Source organism: Strongyloides ratti (genome assembly GCF_001040885.1).
Source record: "Strongyloides ratti genome assembly S_ratti_ED321, chromosome : 1".
NCBI classification, from domain to species: domain Eukaryota; kingdom Metazoa; phylum Nematoda; class Chromadorea; order Rhabditida; family Strongyloididae; genus Strongyloides; species Strongyloides ratti.
Window position 1 is genome coordinate 5,441,181 of NC_037307.1, and position 18,561 is coordinate 5,459,741.

The 18,561-nt window shown below is 19.4% G+C and overlaps 5 protein-coding genes across 5 annotated transcripts; 4 read left to right on the forward strand and 1 right to left on the reverse strand.

Moving 5' to 3' along the window:
* Positions 1–64: 64 nt before the first annotated feature.
* On the reverse strand, positions 65–677 carry SRAE_1000174000 (Hypothetical protein; the record flags this gene model as incomplete). Its single annotated transcript, XM_024648733.1, has 2 exons — positions 65–562; positions 609–677. 2 exons carry the CDS (start codon positions 675–677, stop codon positions 65–67), a joined length of 567 nt encoding a protein of 188 aa, XP_024502681.1.
* A 3,782-nt stretch (positions 678–4,459) lies between these two features.
* On the forward strand, positions 4,460–7,176 carry SRAE_1000174100 (Guanine-nucleotide dissociation stimulator CDC25 domain and EF-hand domain and Protein kinase C-like, phorbol ester/diacylglycerol binding domain and EF-hand domain pair and Diacylglycerol/phorbol-ester binding domain and Ras guanine nucleotide exchange factor, domain-containing protein; the record flags this gene model as incomplete). The annotated part of the gene is made up of 7 exons (XM_024648734.1): positions 4,460–4,595; positions 4,671–5,562; positions 5,598–5,816; positions 5,868–6,031; positions 6,074–6,333; positions 6,523–6,953; positions 7,101–7,176. The coding sequence occupies 7 exons, from the start codon at positions 4,460–4,462 to the stop codon at positions 7,174–7,176; spliced, it is 2,178 nt and encodes a 725-aa protein (XP_024502682.1).
* Positions 7,177–7,404: 228 nt separating this feature from the next.
* Positions 7,405–8,844, forward strand: SRAE_1000174200 (U3 small nucleolar RNA-interacting protein 2; the record flags this gene model as incomplete). Its single annotated transcript, XM_024648735.1, has 3 exons — positions 7,405–7,629; positions 7,671–8,621; positions 8,671–8,844. 3 exons carry the CDS (start codon positions 7,405–7,407, stop codon positions 8,842–8,844), a joined length of 1,350 nt encoding a protein of 449 aa, XP_024502683.1.
* Positions 8,845–13,047: 4,203 nt separating this feature from the next.
* Positions 13,048–14,212, forward strand: SRAE_1000174300 (F-box domain-containing protein; the record flags this gene model as incomplete). The annotated part of the gene is made up of 2 exons (XM_024648736.1): positions 13,048–13,626; positions 13,694–14,212. The coding sequence occupies 2 exons, from the start codon at positions 13,048–13,050 to the stop codon at positions 14,210–14,212; spliced, it is 1,098 nt and encodes a 365-aa protein (XP_024502684.1).
* A 1,190-nt stretch (positions 14,213–15,402) lies between these two features.
* Positions 15,403–16,417, forward strand: SRAE_1000174400 (Hypothetical protein; the record flags this gene model as incomplete). Its single annotated transcript, XM_024648737.1, has 3 exons — positions 15,403–15,456; positions 15,518–16,228; positions 16,283–16,417. 3 exons carry the CDS (start codon positions 15,403–15,405, stop codon positions 16,415–16,417), a joined length of 900 nt encoding a protein of 299 aa, XP_024502685.1.
* Between the last annotated feature and the right edge of the window lie 2,144 nt (positions 16,418–18,561).

An 18,561-nucleotide genomic window follows, 5' to 3' on the forward strand; every position in this document is an offset into this window, starting at 1 on the left:
AATTAATTCAATTAATGATAATCATATATATATATATTTTTATTTTTATTTTTTATTTAAAAAATTATGCAATAGACATATCCATTTCGGATGTTGCTGGGAAATCAAAGTTGCTTTCTCTGCTTTTCAAAAATTTTTGAAATTCATAAATCACGTGAAATGAAAATATTTGATAAATAAAAGCCATTGCTACAAGGATTATAGTTACAATAGTAAAAGTATTAAATTCTTTAGTTAATTCATTTAAAGGTTGTTTTAAATTTACACCTCCAAAATCATATGCAAGTGTTGTAAGCATAGTTGGTGATACAGCAGCTCCAATTGTAAAAACAAAAAATATTAATATTGTTAAAAAAATAGCAGATAATTGAAAAATTAAATATGGTAATACAAAATGTCGTTTTTCTTTATAAACACCATAAAATAATGATCCAATTAATCCAATGGCAAATGATGATATTATCCAAGAATATAACATAATTGTTGATGTCCTTGTCATTGAATATATAAGATTAATAATAAGTAAAATACAATGTAATCCAACAACAAATCTTGCAGCAATCTAAATATTAAGAAAAAAAAAAATACTATTTTTCTTTTTAAATTACCTTTATATGGATAACATTAAGATAGAAATATTTTTTGTCATTTTGATCAAATTCACCAGCATCCACCATTTCTTGATTTTAATTTTATTAATATAAAAGTGATAAATTTAAAATTAAAAATGAATTTATAAAAATATAATATTTGAAATAGAAAAATGAAAAATTTAACGTTATACCCTTATTCAAATCACATTTATTCAGCTGGCATCATTTTATATACTCAACATCACTTTACATTGTGTATTGTATTTACATCAAGTCCATCTTCTTCATCGACTAAATATATAATATCTCTTTAAAATAACAAATTACAAATCTTGTGCATTTAGTTAAATGTTTACACAGCATTACATTTTCTTTTTATGTATAAAAAGTAATTTTTTTTTTTTTTGTATTATTCTATGAATAAAATATATATTAATGATAACTTATACAATTAATAATGACAGATATATAAAAATATATATATGAATATATATATATATTTTTTCCATTACAGTATCAAATAAACTATTTCTTTATTTTATTTTTGTAATGTAAAACGTTTAATTTCAAATAGTGAAACAATTTGATAGAGTAGTATTTACAAATAAAAAATTTATCAAATTTAACAAAAAAAAGTTTAGAGAATAACGTGAAGCTATTACAAAATTTTTATACACTTTTATTCAAATATATCTTTTGTCTTGAGATTTAAGATAAATATAAAATAAATTTTTGTACTTGAATTATTCTTATAATCGTTTTTATAACTATCTATTAAACATGTTTTAAATATTTGAAACAAATAAAATAATTTAACATGAATATATATTATTTTTTTTTTATTGAATATAATGCTTATTTTATAAAATTATGAAATATATAAAAATAGGCTTCTTTTTTTTTCTACACAATTTTGGCATTAATAATAAAATGACATTATTCTTTGGTGATATTTGAAGCACATGTAAAACTAATATCTTGACTATGAAGTAATTTATTTAAATACTTATTACATTTTATATATTAATAATTATTAAAAAATTGAAAAGAAGTCCTATTTTTTTTATGTTTGTGTTATTATTTGTTTGATTGTGTAAATATTAATATTAATATATATATATATATATTTAAAAAGATAGAATATAATTTGTATGAATAAAAATAAATAGTGTTACTATACTAATATTAATATAACCTTAAAACGATATTTTTTAAAGTTGTTGATGAAAATTTTTTAAAGTTTGATGCTTTCTAAAAGTTGAATTATATTTACTTTATTACGTAAAATGTAAGAAAAAATTTTATTTTGCATTAAAGTAATAAGCTGTTTAATTTTTTTTTTTATATATTTATTAATGATACTTTTAAATATTGTATTTCTTAATTTTTATACTATAAAGTTTATTAATTATAATTTTTAGAAGATGTATAATTATAAGTTTATTTAATAAAAAAAATTTATATGCTATTAAATTATTCATATAGATAGATAGATATATATATATTTGTGTATATAGTTTATTAGAATTTCTACCAATTAACTTTTATATTAAAATATATATTATGAATTTTGTATTTACTAAATTTTTATGATTAAAATGTGCTACAATAATTAATAGTCATGTATGATAAAGATAAAAAGAAGAAATATATATAAATTCTTAAGATTCATATATTTCTTAAAACAGTATAACAGTGAGACATGTCACTACATTATTATATATTTATAAAAATTGTCTTCTCAATAGTTAAATATTTCTCTGTATATATATATATATATTTTTTTTTTTACCAATTTTTAAAATAATATTATTTAAGTAATTGTCAATTATTATTTAAAAAAAATAAAAGTCAAAATTTATTTTTCAATGTTTACTATATTAAAAAATACTATTTAATACTATAATTGTTCTAACATATTTGTGTTTTAATAAACTATAAAATATATACATATTATGTATGTGGGTTGGCTTTAAAAAATATGCCATAGTTTAGAGTTCCATATTTCACTTATTTTATTTTAAGTTAAGCATAAAAGAAAATGAAGTTTTAGTGTTAGTGTAGAAAGACTTGTATTTGGAGACGAAATAATTTTGAGATATAGATAAATGTTTAAATATATATATATATTTGTATAGTACACTATAATTTTTTTAAAAAATTTAATAAAATTTACAATTTTATATATATAAACATTTTCCAAATATTTAAATTATATTACTTTTGTTTAAATTAACAATCTTTATTTATGGTTTTATTATACTATTAATGTATATTTATTTCTAAAAATATTAATAACAATTTTCTATAAACTTTTTTTTTATATTAATAGTTTAATATGCAATTTACTTTTTGTGTTTTAATAATTTGCATAATACTAATTATTAATATACATAACTTTGAATTTCATAAATAAAACGATTAATATTTAGCATACTAATTTTTTTATATATATTAAAATAATTTTAAAATTTTATAATATAATTATAATTATTGTCTAAAAAATTTTTCTGCACATTAATTTAATATTTTATGAAATAAATTAATTAGAAAATCTGATAAATTATTATTAATCTGTAGATGTAAAAATTTTATATTTCCACATAATTAAATGCAATAAATATTATTAGAAAAAAATTGTTTTTTTATAAAGTAATTCTTATTTGTATTATAATGGACAATAAAAAAAATTTTTTTTTTGCTTAACATAACAATAAAATCTATTATTTTTTTTTCCAAATAATTAATTTATAAATTATTGTTATTGTAATACTGAGATTTATCAAAACAACTTTTTTAAAAAATTAAAATTTAAAAGATGTTATTTTTTAAATATATAGTTATATATGTATAGATATATATATATATATATCATTTTTAAATTGCTACTGTTATAACAACATGATTTCTCATGATTATAGATCATGAGTTATTTTATTTAAATACACTTAGAAGGAAACAAAATTTTATTATGTCATCGCTTTTAAGTTATTCAAACCTCATTCCGGATAGGAATTGAATATATGTTTATGTAACTAAAACACCATCTTTGATTCATTAATTCTTTTTGTAATAAGTCGCTTATATTTGAAAATTCTTTTCTTTTTTTTTATGCTACTTGACAATCTTTGTTTGTAACATAATTTTTCATCTTTTTATAATAATAATGTATTATTTTATATACCATTGGATTGTAATGTTTGTTATTAAATTCTTAATTCTAAATTTAAAAAAAATATATATATATAAATATTAAAAAAATACCTAGTTTATCCCAGTATATATTTATATAATAAACATACGAATATTGCAAAATATTTCTGGTATGTTATTCCTTACTTTTAACTATCATCAATTTTATATTTATAATATTTCCTATAAAATGCTTGACTTTAATAGTCTCAATTTTATAAAGACCTCTTTCAATATTAAATATAAAATTTTTTTTTTATAATATAAGAATGAATAATTAATATTTTCTTTTGTATTTTTTCATTTTTATTAAATTAATTTTTTTTTATTTATTATATATTTTATAAAGTGTATATTTTTTGATATTCTAACTTTTTTTTTATTATATCTATTTGTGTTTAATTAGCTATTAACATTAAAATCTATTTTTATATATTTAGTATTATATTAAAAAAGAATAATATGTGAAGTAGTATTTCTATTAAAAAATTTTACTTTTATTTTATCTTTTTTATTTTAATATAAAAATCTATTTAAAAAGAATACATATATAATATATTATTAATTGTTTCAAATTTTATTTAAATTTTAGATTCTTTTTTTTTGTATTACTTTTTTTTATTATTATTATTAAAAGAAATCCGGTGAAATGATATCTAATTGAAATGTTAATAATGACAAATGAGAGTTCTTTATTACTTTATTATAAACAATATCAAACTATTATATTAAAAAAGTCTCCTGAAGGCAAGTATTCTGCTATTTCAAGAAAAATTTCTGATAACAGTAAAGATATAGAATTACTTGAAGGTAGAAAATTTAATCTTTATGAACTGTGTTTTTTATGCAGTCAGATATTTGAAAATTATTATAAAATGCATTTAGAGGAGAGTAGGGAGATAAGTGATGAGTATTTATATATTGATGATCCTCTACCAGAAGCTTTTTTTGTTACAGCAGAATGGTTAGTGGATGATTTAACAGAAATTTTAGCAACATTTATACTTATTTTTCAAAATACAGTTCAAAAGGTGAATCATAATAATGATGATGTAAAAATTGAAGAAAATCCTTCATTTATTACTATTGGTGTTTGTCTATCTATAATATATTGGATAAAACGAATTCCAGCACATTTTGATGAGAATACGCAACTTTCTAATTTAGTTAAACGTTTAAAAGATTTAGCTATAACTCATGAAATATCTTTAAGTATTATTCAATTATTAGATACCTCTATAATTCCATCATTTGAGTGGTTGCGTTGTGCTTCCATTAAAAGTCCCGTTTCAAGACAAGTTTCTTTGGTATTCCATAATTGTGAAGCTGAATCATTAGCTACAGCCATAAGTCATATTGATTATAAGGCATTGTGTAGAGTTACAACTAATGATTTAAAAAATTATGTCAAAACAGGGAAAATAGATCATATTGATAAATTACAAAAATCAGTAGCATTATTTAATAATATATCTAATTGGATCCAATGGATGATATTAAGTAAAAATACCGCAAAATCAAGATCAGAAACAATTAGTAAAGTTACAGAAATTGCAAAAGAATTGTTAAAATCAAAAAATTATAATAGTTTAATGGCAGTTGTTGGTGGAATTAGTCATAGTAATATTAATAGGTTACACAAAACTCAAGCATTAATAAGTACGGATGTTAAAAAAGAAATTAATAAAATGACAATGCTCTTATCAATGCATAGTAATTTTTCTGAGTATAGAAGAAATTTAAAAAAAGATAAAGAAAATTTTGTAATTCCAATTATGTAAGTTAATTATTCCTTATTAATTATTTTTTTAGGGGTGTTCATTTAAAAGATTTGATACAATTGAATACACTAGGTGGAATAGATTTTTCAAAAACCAGACAAATTACATTAAGAAGATTATTTCAATTAAAAGATGTCCTTTCTAAATTTCCTGGAATTTCTAAAAATTATCATAATCTCAATGATGCTAATATAGAATTAATTAACACTCTAAAAATATCATTTGACATGAGTTATAATGAAGATGAATTGTATGCTTTATCATTAAAAAAAGAACCTAAAAATTTATTCAATTTTTCAAGTAATAAAACAATAGTATTTGCTGAATGGGCAAGTGGAGTTAATTCGGTACCTGACAAAGATTCTATCCAAAGGCATACAGCTGCTATGGTGGAAGCTGTTTTTAAACATTATGATCATGATAAAGATAGTTCCATTTCAGCAGAGGAATTCCAGGAAATTGCAGGTAATTTTCCATTCATGGATCAGTTTACAAACATTGATAAAGATGGAAATGGAAGAATAAGCAAAACAGAATTATTTAATTATTTTATGGATTTCAACTCAAAAAGTATTAAACTTAGAATAGAATTTAGGCATAATTTTCATGAAACTACATTTCTCACACCAACTATTTGTGCAAATTGTAATAAAGTTTTATGGGGATTGATAAGACAAGGATACAAATGTAAAGATTGTCATCAAGCTGTTCACAGTTATTGTAAAGATATTGTTGTAATGGAATGTAAACACAAACAAGTGTCAAATGTAAGATACACAAATAATAACAATTATAATTTAAAGAGGAACTTTACAATATAAAAAAAAAAGTTTACTAAACATATAATATTTTCAGTAGGATTTAAAAAATTTTATTAGTGTTTTAGATTTTTTGTAAATTATAAAATTTTGTGATATTTATAATTTAAAACTTCTTTAAATATTTTTTTTTTCTAGACGTCTTTCTCACCTGTATCAAATCTATTACAAAAAACAACAACTAACACTGATAATGTTAAAAATAATAATAATGAAGAAAATTTACAAATTATGGGAAAATTACCTAATGATAAATTAAATAGGCTATCGAAAATTTCACTACAAGATATGTTTGATATCAATGATAAATCACGTAAAAGTAACAGAATGAGAAGTAATTCAAAATGGAAAGCTAGAACAGTGTCTACTGTTTCAGAGACAGGTTCAACGACACCCGGAACACCAGATAGAATGTCTATTAATGAATTTAAACATTTAGAGTCAACAGATGAACCATCAGAGAATATCAATGATAACGAGTCAGATAATAAATACTCAGATACAAAAATTGAAACCTCAAAGCCATATGCACCTTCTTTCCTATCAAATGATAAACAATCTTGTTATCAGTAGGTTCTAGTTGTAATATTAACAATGTATTGTTTTATTTTGCATTATTTAATTTACACTTATCTTGTATTTTTTGCTTTTGTAAAGTTTATTAGTGTAAAAAATGTAATGATAAAATAACTTGAACTAAAAAAAATGTTTTCCAGGAGTGATCTAGTGGAAAATCATGTCAAATCGAACACAGCAACATTGGCATGTGAAGAAAGTTTTGAAATAGAATAAATGATTATTTTCATAAAATACTTGATTTTTTTAATAATAATATAATAATAATAATAATTTTAATATAAACAATATGTGTCAATTTTTAGTCTAAAGTTTATCTTTTATATGGAAAATGGGAATTTTTAATTTTGTTGAAAGCGAAATTCTTGCAACGGTTGTCTTAGATGAATTGGTATAGTGTTTCAACTTAAATTAAAAGTGTAATTATCATTTGTTTATCTAATTATGCCACTGGTTTATAATAACAGAAAAAATAGGAAAACAAATTTAGGGGATAACCCCAAAGCTTCGAAGAAGCAAAAAAAGATTCTCGAAGATGAGATTTCATCTGAGAGTGACTTTGAAGACGATGTTGTAAGAACAAAAGAATCAGCAATTAATGAAGATATGTTTGAAAGTGTAGAAGAAAAAACTAAAATTGCTGAAAAAAACTTGCTAAATAAATTTGGTGTAAGTTTTATTTTCTATAATTTAATAATCAAATTTTTTAGTTAATTGAAGAAAATAAGGAAATTGAAGTATCTAGTACTAATATAAATGTAGCTGTTAAAACAGGTAGTCGTTACAAACATCTTGCCGATTCATTGAAAATTATTACTGAAAAAGTATTTACCTATCGTGGACATAGATTTTCACCAACATCAGTTGCCCCATCACCAGATGGAAAATATCTTTTTAGTTGTGGTAAAGATAATAGTGTTATAAAATATGATATAATTAATAAAAAAAAAGTATCAACTTTGAATAAAAAGCTAACGCCTAAATTTCATAAACATGGAGTAAATTGTTTAGCTGTTGATCCAAATGGAAAATATCTTGCAACAGGAGGTGCTGAAGGAATTGTTAAATTATGGAACTTAGAAACAATGGAATTTGTCTCTAATTTAGCAGGACATCGTTCCGGTATAACTTCATTAGCATTTAGATTAGGTGTTGATGGTCAATTATACTCAGCTAGTGAGGATCGTTCAATTAGATATTGGGATACAAATCAAATGGGATTTGTGGATATTATGTATGGTCATACATCAATCGTAGGAAAAATAGATGTTTTACATAAACCTCGTTTATTATCATGTGGTACTCAAGACCAATCTGTACGTATATTTAAAATTGGTGAAGAATCACAATTAGTTTACACACCACATGTTGAAGCTACCAGTGTAGATACTGTTTGCTATTTAGATTCTACAACTTTTGCCTCTGGAGCAATTGATGGTTCAATTTCAATTTGGTCATCTATGAAAAAAAAACCAATATGTATTCAAAAGTTTGCTCATAAAAATGGTAAAGATAACAAAGATTGCCAAAATTGGATTACCTCACTTGCCGCTATTCCTTATTCTGATTTAATGGTTTCAGGAGGAAATAATGGTGTAATAAATTTTTGGAAAATTGCAAATGATAACAAAAAAATTATACTGATAACATCATATAGTGTGGTAAGATTTTTAAATTTTATAATTTTTTTTTAAATCACATTTTTTTTAGGATGGTTTTATTAATGACCTCAAATTTTCTAGTAACGGAGATTTTCTTTTTTGTGCTGTTGGAAAAGATCACAGATTTGGAAGATGGTCTACAATATCTGAAGCCAAAAATCACATTCTTGTTATACCCTTAAGTTTTGGGGATACTAATGATATTGAAAATGAAGTTGAATAGTTCAGTTTTATAAATTTAAAAGAAAATTTTTTTTTTGTTTGTTAATTATTCCATTTATTTGTTGTTTTTTCTTGTTGTTATATTTTGTAATACTACTTGTAATAATGAAATTTATATATTTATAATAAAAAAAATTTCTAAAAATGTAGTACCATATTTTTTCTAATCTATTTAAAATAAAAATATGCTTTGATTTTAATTTGTTTATCATTGTAAGAAAATATATTGTAAAAAAAGATGATTCATAAAGTGTTTTAGTTAAATAAAATTTTAGTATAATTTTATAATTAATGCGGATATTTATAATATGGAAGTGTATGGAAATTTTTGAACACGTTTTAACTTATGACTAATTTCATTTATAATTGTGTTCAAAGACAAATTTTAACTTTTTTTTTTGCTGAATAAGATAATGATACTAATGTACATGAGATAGGAAGAAGTACTTTGATAATGCTAAAAAAAAATTTTTATAAACACATTTAACATGTGAAGTATTTAAAGGTTATATTATTGTATTACAAATAAAATTACTTCCTATTAAAATACTTAGCTTAAAGGTTAGGGTAATTGTAGGTATACCCCTTAATTCAATATTATTATTATACACAAAATATTATTTAAAACTACCATTTTATATAAAAATTTACATATTTTTTACCATCATTTTAACTTTTTTGAATAAAAAAAAATTTATTATTATAAACTAATAATATTTTTGTTCTATTGTGACGATTTTTTAAAAAAAAAATATTTTTATCAAAATACATTATACAAAGAGTAAAATTTTTATTAAAAAATGTTTCATACAACAACATCATTAAAAAATACTTGAAAAATACATATAAAATAAGACTTTATAAATGTATATGTAAAACATGTTTTAAAATATTCTTAAAGTCAATCACCATAATTCAAACATTTTATATATTTATATAAAATATCATATTTGAAAAATATTGTATTTTATTATATATTTTTCATTTTTATAATATTAATTTTAACAATATAATTTACAAAACAATCTTATTTTCAATGTTTGAAAATTTTTATTTATAACTTATTATATTGCCAATATTTTTTTTTTTGTAAAAATATTTTATTTTTGATTAATTAATTAAAACATGCTTGAAAATATTATAATTTTTTTTTGTTATTTAAAATATATTTTTAATTTTAATATTTTCTAAAAGCTGGTATATTATAATTTTGTTAAATATTAGTTTACATTATCTAAAAAAAAAAAGTGAAGGTTATGTGATATTGTTAATAACTTTTGATATATACCAGTTGAATGACTAATTTTTAATTATATATATAAAAACAAAGATGGTGAATTAAATTAAATTGTCTGAATAAGTTATCTTGTTCTTAATCTTAACGTTTTTTTTTTGTGTTATATAAAAAGATATTGGTATATATGTAATTTATTTTTAATTTACATATTATATTTTATTTGTATAAAAAGAAATTTCTAAATAACCACATGAATCATTTAAAACCTGATTTTTAATATTTTAACCTTTATATTTACTATGAATTATCTAATGTTGGCCAATAGCATTAATTAAAACTAGTATTTTGCCATTTTCTATAAAAATCAGATAACAAGCGATACTTGTTTTTCTACAAGTATATTTTGTTTAAAATACTTTCATGAAATTATAATATAAATATTTGATTTAAAAAATTAAAAAAACTATGATAAAAGTTATTATAATACCATCATTCCTCGATATATATATTCTTATAAAGTATAAAAAAAATACTTGTATTATTTATTGTTGTTGACAAAAGTCACACTTTTAGTTGTTTTTAATTTTATGAACTAATCATTAGTAAATAATTGAGTTATACTTTTTTTTTTGAAAAATTTCAAACTAATATTTTTTAAAGAAAATCTAAAAATTTTTACCTGTTTATTATTTTATTTTATTTCGAAATTTTTATATATTATATCAAAAATTAATACTAGTACAAACTGATAAAAATTGATATAAATTTTACCCCAATGCATTATTTATTTTGATTAATTTATATAAATATTTATATTATTATTGTAATTACACTTGAGAATCATTAATATGTCATTAAATTTTTTAAACTTAATTTTTGATTATTATTTTTTTTCCTATGAAAAAAATTTTTTTTTACCATATGATCTATTGATATTTTATTAAAAAAAAAGTTTCTTTTATTTTATTATTGATAAAATAAATTATTGAATCGTTAGGTAAATCATACAAAACTGTTCTTTTAGAAGTTTCTAATAATACAAACTTTCTTTTTGTTTGATTTTTGGTACAAAGCTAATATTTAAAACTTTATTTGATAAGAAAAATTAATTATTCAGGATATCTTTTGACAAACCTTTTTCTTTTTTTTATTAATATTTGTTAAATATTAATACAAATATATGTTTAATGTATAAAAATTTTTAGATTATTTTATTTTAAATATTTGAACAATTATTTCTAATAAAATAAGATGTATTTTATATGGGTTGTTAAACTCTACATTTTTTTTTATTATAAAATTTATTTCATACTAAATAAAAAAAAATATATATCATCAATAAAAGCTAGTTTCTAAAAATGATAAAGGTTGTATATGGTCAAAAGATTATTATTATTATTATTATAATACAATTATTTTAATCTAGTTACTGGTAGACATTTTTTAGTATAATTTATCTAACATGATTAATCTATGTTGTTTTTTAAATATTTTGATTATTTGAACTTAAGGTATAAGCTTATCAGTATTGTGTTTTATGCTTATTGATAAAATTATTATGTATTTTTGTATTGAATAAAATGTAAAATAACCCACAAATGGTATATTGTTTATTCTAAACTTTATCAATTTTATTTGATAAATATGAGAGGCAAAGTTCATTATAATCTGTATATTAATATATGTGTCAGAAAAACAAAGTTTCTAATAAATATTATATTATCAAATCTATTCATATGTTTTAAAGTAGCTTGAATGATATTGCTTGGTAATTAATAATCACCATCTTTTTCATACTACTGTATTATTTAGTCTTTGTCTGTGACTTGAGAAGCTTATATTTTTTTTATAATCTATTTATTTTTCATTATTTTTGTTTAAATTACCATGTTAAATTTTTATTTTCAATAACTATAAATATCTAATACCAAGAATAAAGTTAACATAAAATTTATCTTTATATTATATTTATTATTTCTTTGACTTTAATAAAAATGATGTCATAAATTTTTTATATATAAATATATATGTATGTTTAATAATTTGTTATCAGATACCTATCTTATGTATTAATTAAAATTTTTATTATTTTAACAGTGAAAATATTATGATTTGAGATAAGTAATATTAATAAATATATCAAAATTTTAAAATTATCAACTTTTTAATACAATGATTAATATACAATATTTTTTACTTTGATAAAATTATATAATTCATTACTACTATTAAGATATTTAATGTACCATTGAACTTTTTTCAAATTATTGATACTATTTAATTTTTATCAATTAATTTATATTGTTCTCATTTTATTTAATTATTATATACAATTTATTTACAATATATTTATATATAGTCTACTAAAAATAATCGTAAAGCATGATAAATTTTATCAAATATATATTTTTTTATTTATATATACAAAATAAATCATATAAAATAATTTAAAAAAAAAAACCTATTTATAATTTTTATTAAGAAATTACTCAACGATAAAATATAATAAAATTTGCCATACTAAGAATTATTTTTAAAAATTGTTTAAACTAAATATTGTAAAAATGTTGTAAACTATTGGCTCAATATTAATTGTAATACTTATCAAATTTCGTTGATATAAATCATTAAGAAAATTTTTATCTATATCATTATTTAACTTTAATATTTATATATTTTTTTAAATTAATTTCATTAGATTTTAAAATGTTAAATTTTAATTGACATATATATGACTTATTTTATTTTATTTTAAATTTATTTATAACAATATATTTAAACTTTTTTTTTTACAAACTAATAAAGAGATAGTTAAATTAGTATATATATTTAATAAGAATATTGAATTTATTTTATATGTTATTTTAATTTTATTTTTCTACGGTAATTATATAAAATTAAGTAAAAAAAAAAATTTTTTTTTTCTTATAATATTTTATATTCTTTTTATTTTATAGTTATTATAAAATGACTACAAACAAACATGTTAAAGAAATGTTTGCAAATATCCTTGGAAGAAGAGGAAGAAAAATATTTTTTGAACCATCTACAATTATTCATATACATAAAAAAAAACATTATCATGATATTAAAGATAAATCAAAATATAAAAAAGATGATTCACAATTAATAAAAATGGCACAAATACCACAGTTACCTGATATAATTTGGTATAAAATATTAATAAATATTAGTGATCCTTATGATTTAATAAAAATGAGAAAAGTTTCAAAAATATTTAAAACTATTATTGATAATTATATGCAAAAAAGATTATATTTAAATGTTTTTAAAATGGATTTAAATGAAGTTCTCCTTGATACAGTTGACAAGGTTGATTGTAATAATTTTTTAAATCTTCCTGAAGAAAATATTCGTGATGGTTATTCAAATGGTAATTATAAAAGGCATAAAAAATGTCAAATATTATTATCAATTACTTCAAGGAATGTTGTTATTGTTGTTGATGAGAGATGGACAAATAAAGATGTACAATGTATTTGGAATGCATTAAAATATTTTTCCAGATTTTCTCATACAATAAATGTAATTATATTAATTAAAATTTAATTTATATTTTATATAATAATTTTATTTATTTATTTTTTTTTAGCTTGATTGTCAAATATTTGAATTGTTATCGGTTGCTTTATCACCTATGAAATTATCTCGTTGGTATACATTTGAATGTTATCTAGGTTCAATTGGTTTACCTGATGCAGATGGATATCATATGAAACCATCCAGCCATAATTGTGGTAAAACATTCACAAGTTGTGCTGCAATAACAGGAAATCATAAAAATATTAATAATCATCTAGATCCACATTTATATGTTAATTTAGATGATACATATGATTCAGATTTTTCATTATTTGAAAAATGTAAAGAATTAACAATAAGAACAACACCATATGACATGGGACATTTATCAAGAATACCAGATTATCATGTTCATTTTAGTAATATATTTAATCCAGAAACTATTGAAATTGTAAGAATTAACCTAGTAAATATTCATGAAAAATTACCCTTAAAATCAAAAAAAGTCAAAGATCATCTTAATATTTTTAAAAAATGGATTGAAGCTAACAAATTAGGAGAAAAATTTGTCATTCAACGAAACGATTAAAAATAGATTATTTGGATTACATTGGTATATTTATAATTGATTAATTAAAAAAATGCTTATAAAAAGTGAAAATATAAACATATATTTGTTAATACAAATATTAATTGTATTTGTTTAAAATATTTATTATACGGGTAATAGGTACAAGATAATTGATATCATTTTTTGATAAATATTTACATATTTTTAAATACTAATTATCAATTGTTGGAACCCAAACACAATAAGATAAAGTATATTACCAGTTTTATTTGTGAAATCACATGTAATTTGACCTTCTAATATAACTTTATTTTCATTATTGTCATTTTTATTTCTTTTAAAAAAAAATAATTAACATAATTATTACAAAATGATGGTATTATTTTATTCAGAATGATAAGAAAAAAAATCTTTTAAATAAATACTTTAAATATGTTTAATGTAAACACTTGATGTACTTTTTTAAATTTGATAATTGCACTTTTAGTCAAAAAAAAATAAATTTTTATAATATATTATTTTCTAATAAATTATTTCATTTTTAAAACATCCATAAACAATTTTTCACCATATTTCCATTTAAAAAAGTTGTTATAAAGGTATAATAAAACAAAAATGGCTGTTATTAGGGTTGATAAAAATATATTTGTTATATAAATTCTTCGGGTTCGTCTTCTTCTTAAACAGGAATTTGAAAGAATATATTTTGGATTTATGTAATTCATTAAATTATTTATTACTATAAAAAATGACTAAGTAAAATTCTTTTTATTCTATAAATTATATTCAAATTTATTGCTAACCTTTAATTTATTGAAAGAAAAAAATATTAGTAATTTGAATATATGTATACTTTTACAATAAAAAAATTTTTGTTATCAACTAATAATTTTTAAGCTATTATTATATAAAAAAAAAAGTATAAAATTATTTTAAAAAAAAAAAAATTTTTTTTTAACAATCATCATTTTTTTTCTAGAAAAAAAAACAAACAAACTATTATATGTTTAAACAATTTAACAATAAATAATCTAAAGTAATAGAAATTTGACACTGATATATATATGTCATCTCATACAACATTAGTCACAAATGTATTTTTATTTAAACCTGAGCTTAGTTGGAATAAAGATTTATAGTTTGTATGTATATTTCTAGAGTTAAATTTTTTATTCCCAAACATTATAAATTAATTAAATTATTTATCAATGTTCCCATTATTAAATGGTAGAAGTAATTTTAAAAAAACATCAATTTACAAGGTAAGTTTAATTTATTAATGACATACAATTAATTATATATATAAATATTTTTTTTCTATAGAAAAAACAATTAAATATAAATAGTTATATTTATAAAGAAAATATAACAAATTCAAAAAGGCAAATAAAAGAAAATTTTCAAAATAAATTATTAACAAGAAAAAAATATCAAGATGATTGCTTTTTACCAGAAAATTTTAATATTAAAAAAAGTTTTATTCTTCTAGAAATTAAAGATACAAAATTATTAAACAAAATCAAAGATCAAATAAGGTTGTTGGCGGGGCGTTATGTAACAAATAAAGATCTCAATGAAAGTGAAATTACTACCATATCTCTTATAGTAACTGATCACAATAAAATGATAAGAAATATTGAAAAAAAGGAGGTTAATATATGTTTACCGGGTGGATTGTCAAAGATTGGGGATGTCAATAGTATACCAATATGCCCTGCTCATTACTTTCAAAGTTATCTTAATACGGTTTTAAAGAAAAATAAAGATGATTGTCATCGGGTATCTTCTAATGTAATATTTTTGGTTAATAATTTTATCAAAATTCAACATAAACAAAATGTTGAGGGAATAAAATTTTATCAAACTGATAATATTGATTGCTTTGTTAAATTAAATGTATATAATAATTTTTTGGTGTCAGCATTCTCAATAAAAACAATAAATAATTTCAAATATAAAAATAGGCAAAAAAAATTTTTACATTCTAAAGGTTATTGCCAATTTTGTAAGATGAAAATTTCAGATAGATTTAATGTAAGTTTTTTTTTTACCGTATACCTTTTTATATATATATATAATTATTTTTAGCATTGTGATGATAATATTCATAAATATAATTTAAGATTAAAAAAAAGTTTATTTGATGAATTAGATAAAGAAATTGGTTATTTTAATGAAACTGTTAATAATGATTTACAACTTATTGTACCTTTTGATAAATAAAAGTTTTTTTTTGTTGTTGCTTGTATTTATAATAAATATTTTATTTTGTAAAGTTTTTATTATAATAAAGTTTTGTTTAGAAAAAAAATATTGTTTTTAACTATATATATTAATAGATATTTCCTATATTATTATAAATAGATTTAATTATACATGATGCATACAATGTGTCTAAAACATTTAATAGTACAAATTAGTATCAGAATAAACAATCCGGAAAAGAGATTTTCCATGATAACAATAAAGAAAATACTCTAAAATGTCTAAATATAGTAGATAAGTGTACTTGAATTAAAGTTTAATTACTTATCCATATTAGCTATTAATTTGTTAACATTTCATGGTATTTGTTAGTACGATAAATTTAATAGATAATTGAATATGCAGGTGTTTGATAGTCATAAGTTTAGATAGATATAAAAATAAAGTAATGAGATTGAAGTTGTTTAAAGATATGTTATTCTCTGTCAATAACAGATCAAGTTTAATTGTGAGTATAATAATTAATTGCACGGTATATGAGAAGGTAAATATAAGCTAATTGTAATTGGTTATTTAGATATGTGTTAAGTATATTTATTTTAATGTTTATTAAAAAAAGTTATATCAATTATTATAATATATTTGATTATTAAAAAAAAATACATATATGCATTTATATTAATAATATGAGTAAAAAACTTTTTAAGCCAATTAGTCATACATTGTTAAGTTATTTATATTCATTTAATAAGCATACATTTATGATAATTAAGTTGAACATTTAACTTATATAATTGTACAATAAATATCAAAATTTGCCGGTTTCCTTTTGATATTATATAACAACAAAAGAAACCGAAAAACTAAAAAAGGTTAATATAAAAGAAATTATATGATAATATGGTTATGAAGAGTAATTAATATACTTATTGTTGAATTTTTTATAGTATATATTATTATAAGTGAATAAATATACAGTATATAAAAAGTTAGTTATAAATTATTTATTAAAACAATTAATAAAAAGTATATATGTTAAGATATGTTAGGGTAATACTAATGATTTATGATAATTATTATATGTTGATATTAGAATTAAGTTGTTAAAATATCATCTGTTAACAGATGAGTGTCATCTATTTTTTAATTTATGATATACCTTAGAATAAGATATTAGTATAAAAAGTAATTATAAAAAAAGTATAATAAAAAAATTTTATCTTAATAGTATAATATCTTATTATACATATAATGGTATAGGATAATATTACTAATCTTGAGATAATCTGGCACTTGAAAAATAACATAAAAATTGGTTTTCTGGCACTTTTTTAATTATTATTATAATGATCATTAATCAAATAATATTAGTATATGACATGTTAATATGTAATTTGACACTCCATTTGTATGCTTAATAAAAAGGTGTTATTATTCTATAGATATTATATTTTAGTACCTGTTGATATGAAACAAAATAGGTATGTTGTAGTTATATACAATCATGACACTGATTAGATGATTACCACCTTACTTTAATTAGCCTAAGGTCAACAAACTTATAGTAATAATACAGGAAGTTTATATATTTAGGAACAGCTGTTTATATATATAATAAGATAATAAGTTATTGAATACTAAGTTTAATTAATGTTTGTTTAATAAGTGATAATATGAAATAATTGACAGTCCATAATGACAGATAGTTAAATAGATTATCTTGTTTTTTTTAATTATAATAATATTTCAACATAATTATTATTAAAAAAAAAGTACCAATTGGATAAATATTGTTTAATTGAATCATAAAAATCAAATGTTAAATGAGTATCATTTTTATATTTTTACAATACATTGTATAATCTTACTTTATAAATCAAATGTTCCGAATCTTTAACTATATATATAAATTGTAAACTGACCATCTTCTTTACTATTAAATAATTACATGAAAAGCAATAAATATAATTTGTTATGGTCAGTTGTCAAAAGAGTTATACAATAAATAGATAAAAGAAGAAATAATAATTTTTACAATATTTATTACTTTATTTAATTGTGATGAGATAATTTAGTGGTTTTGTTAAAAGATATTTTTTTTAATAGTCTAATTGTTTAAAGATATAAATTTATACATTTTTTTTTATTATTTTATTTTAAAC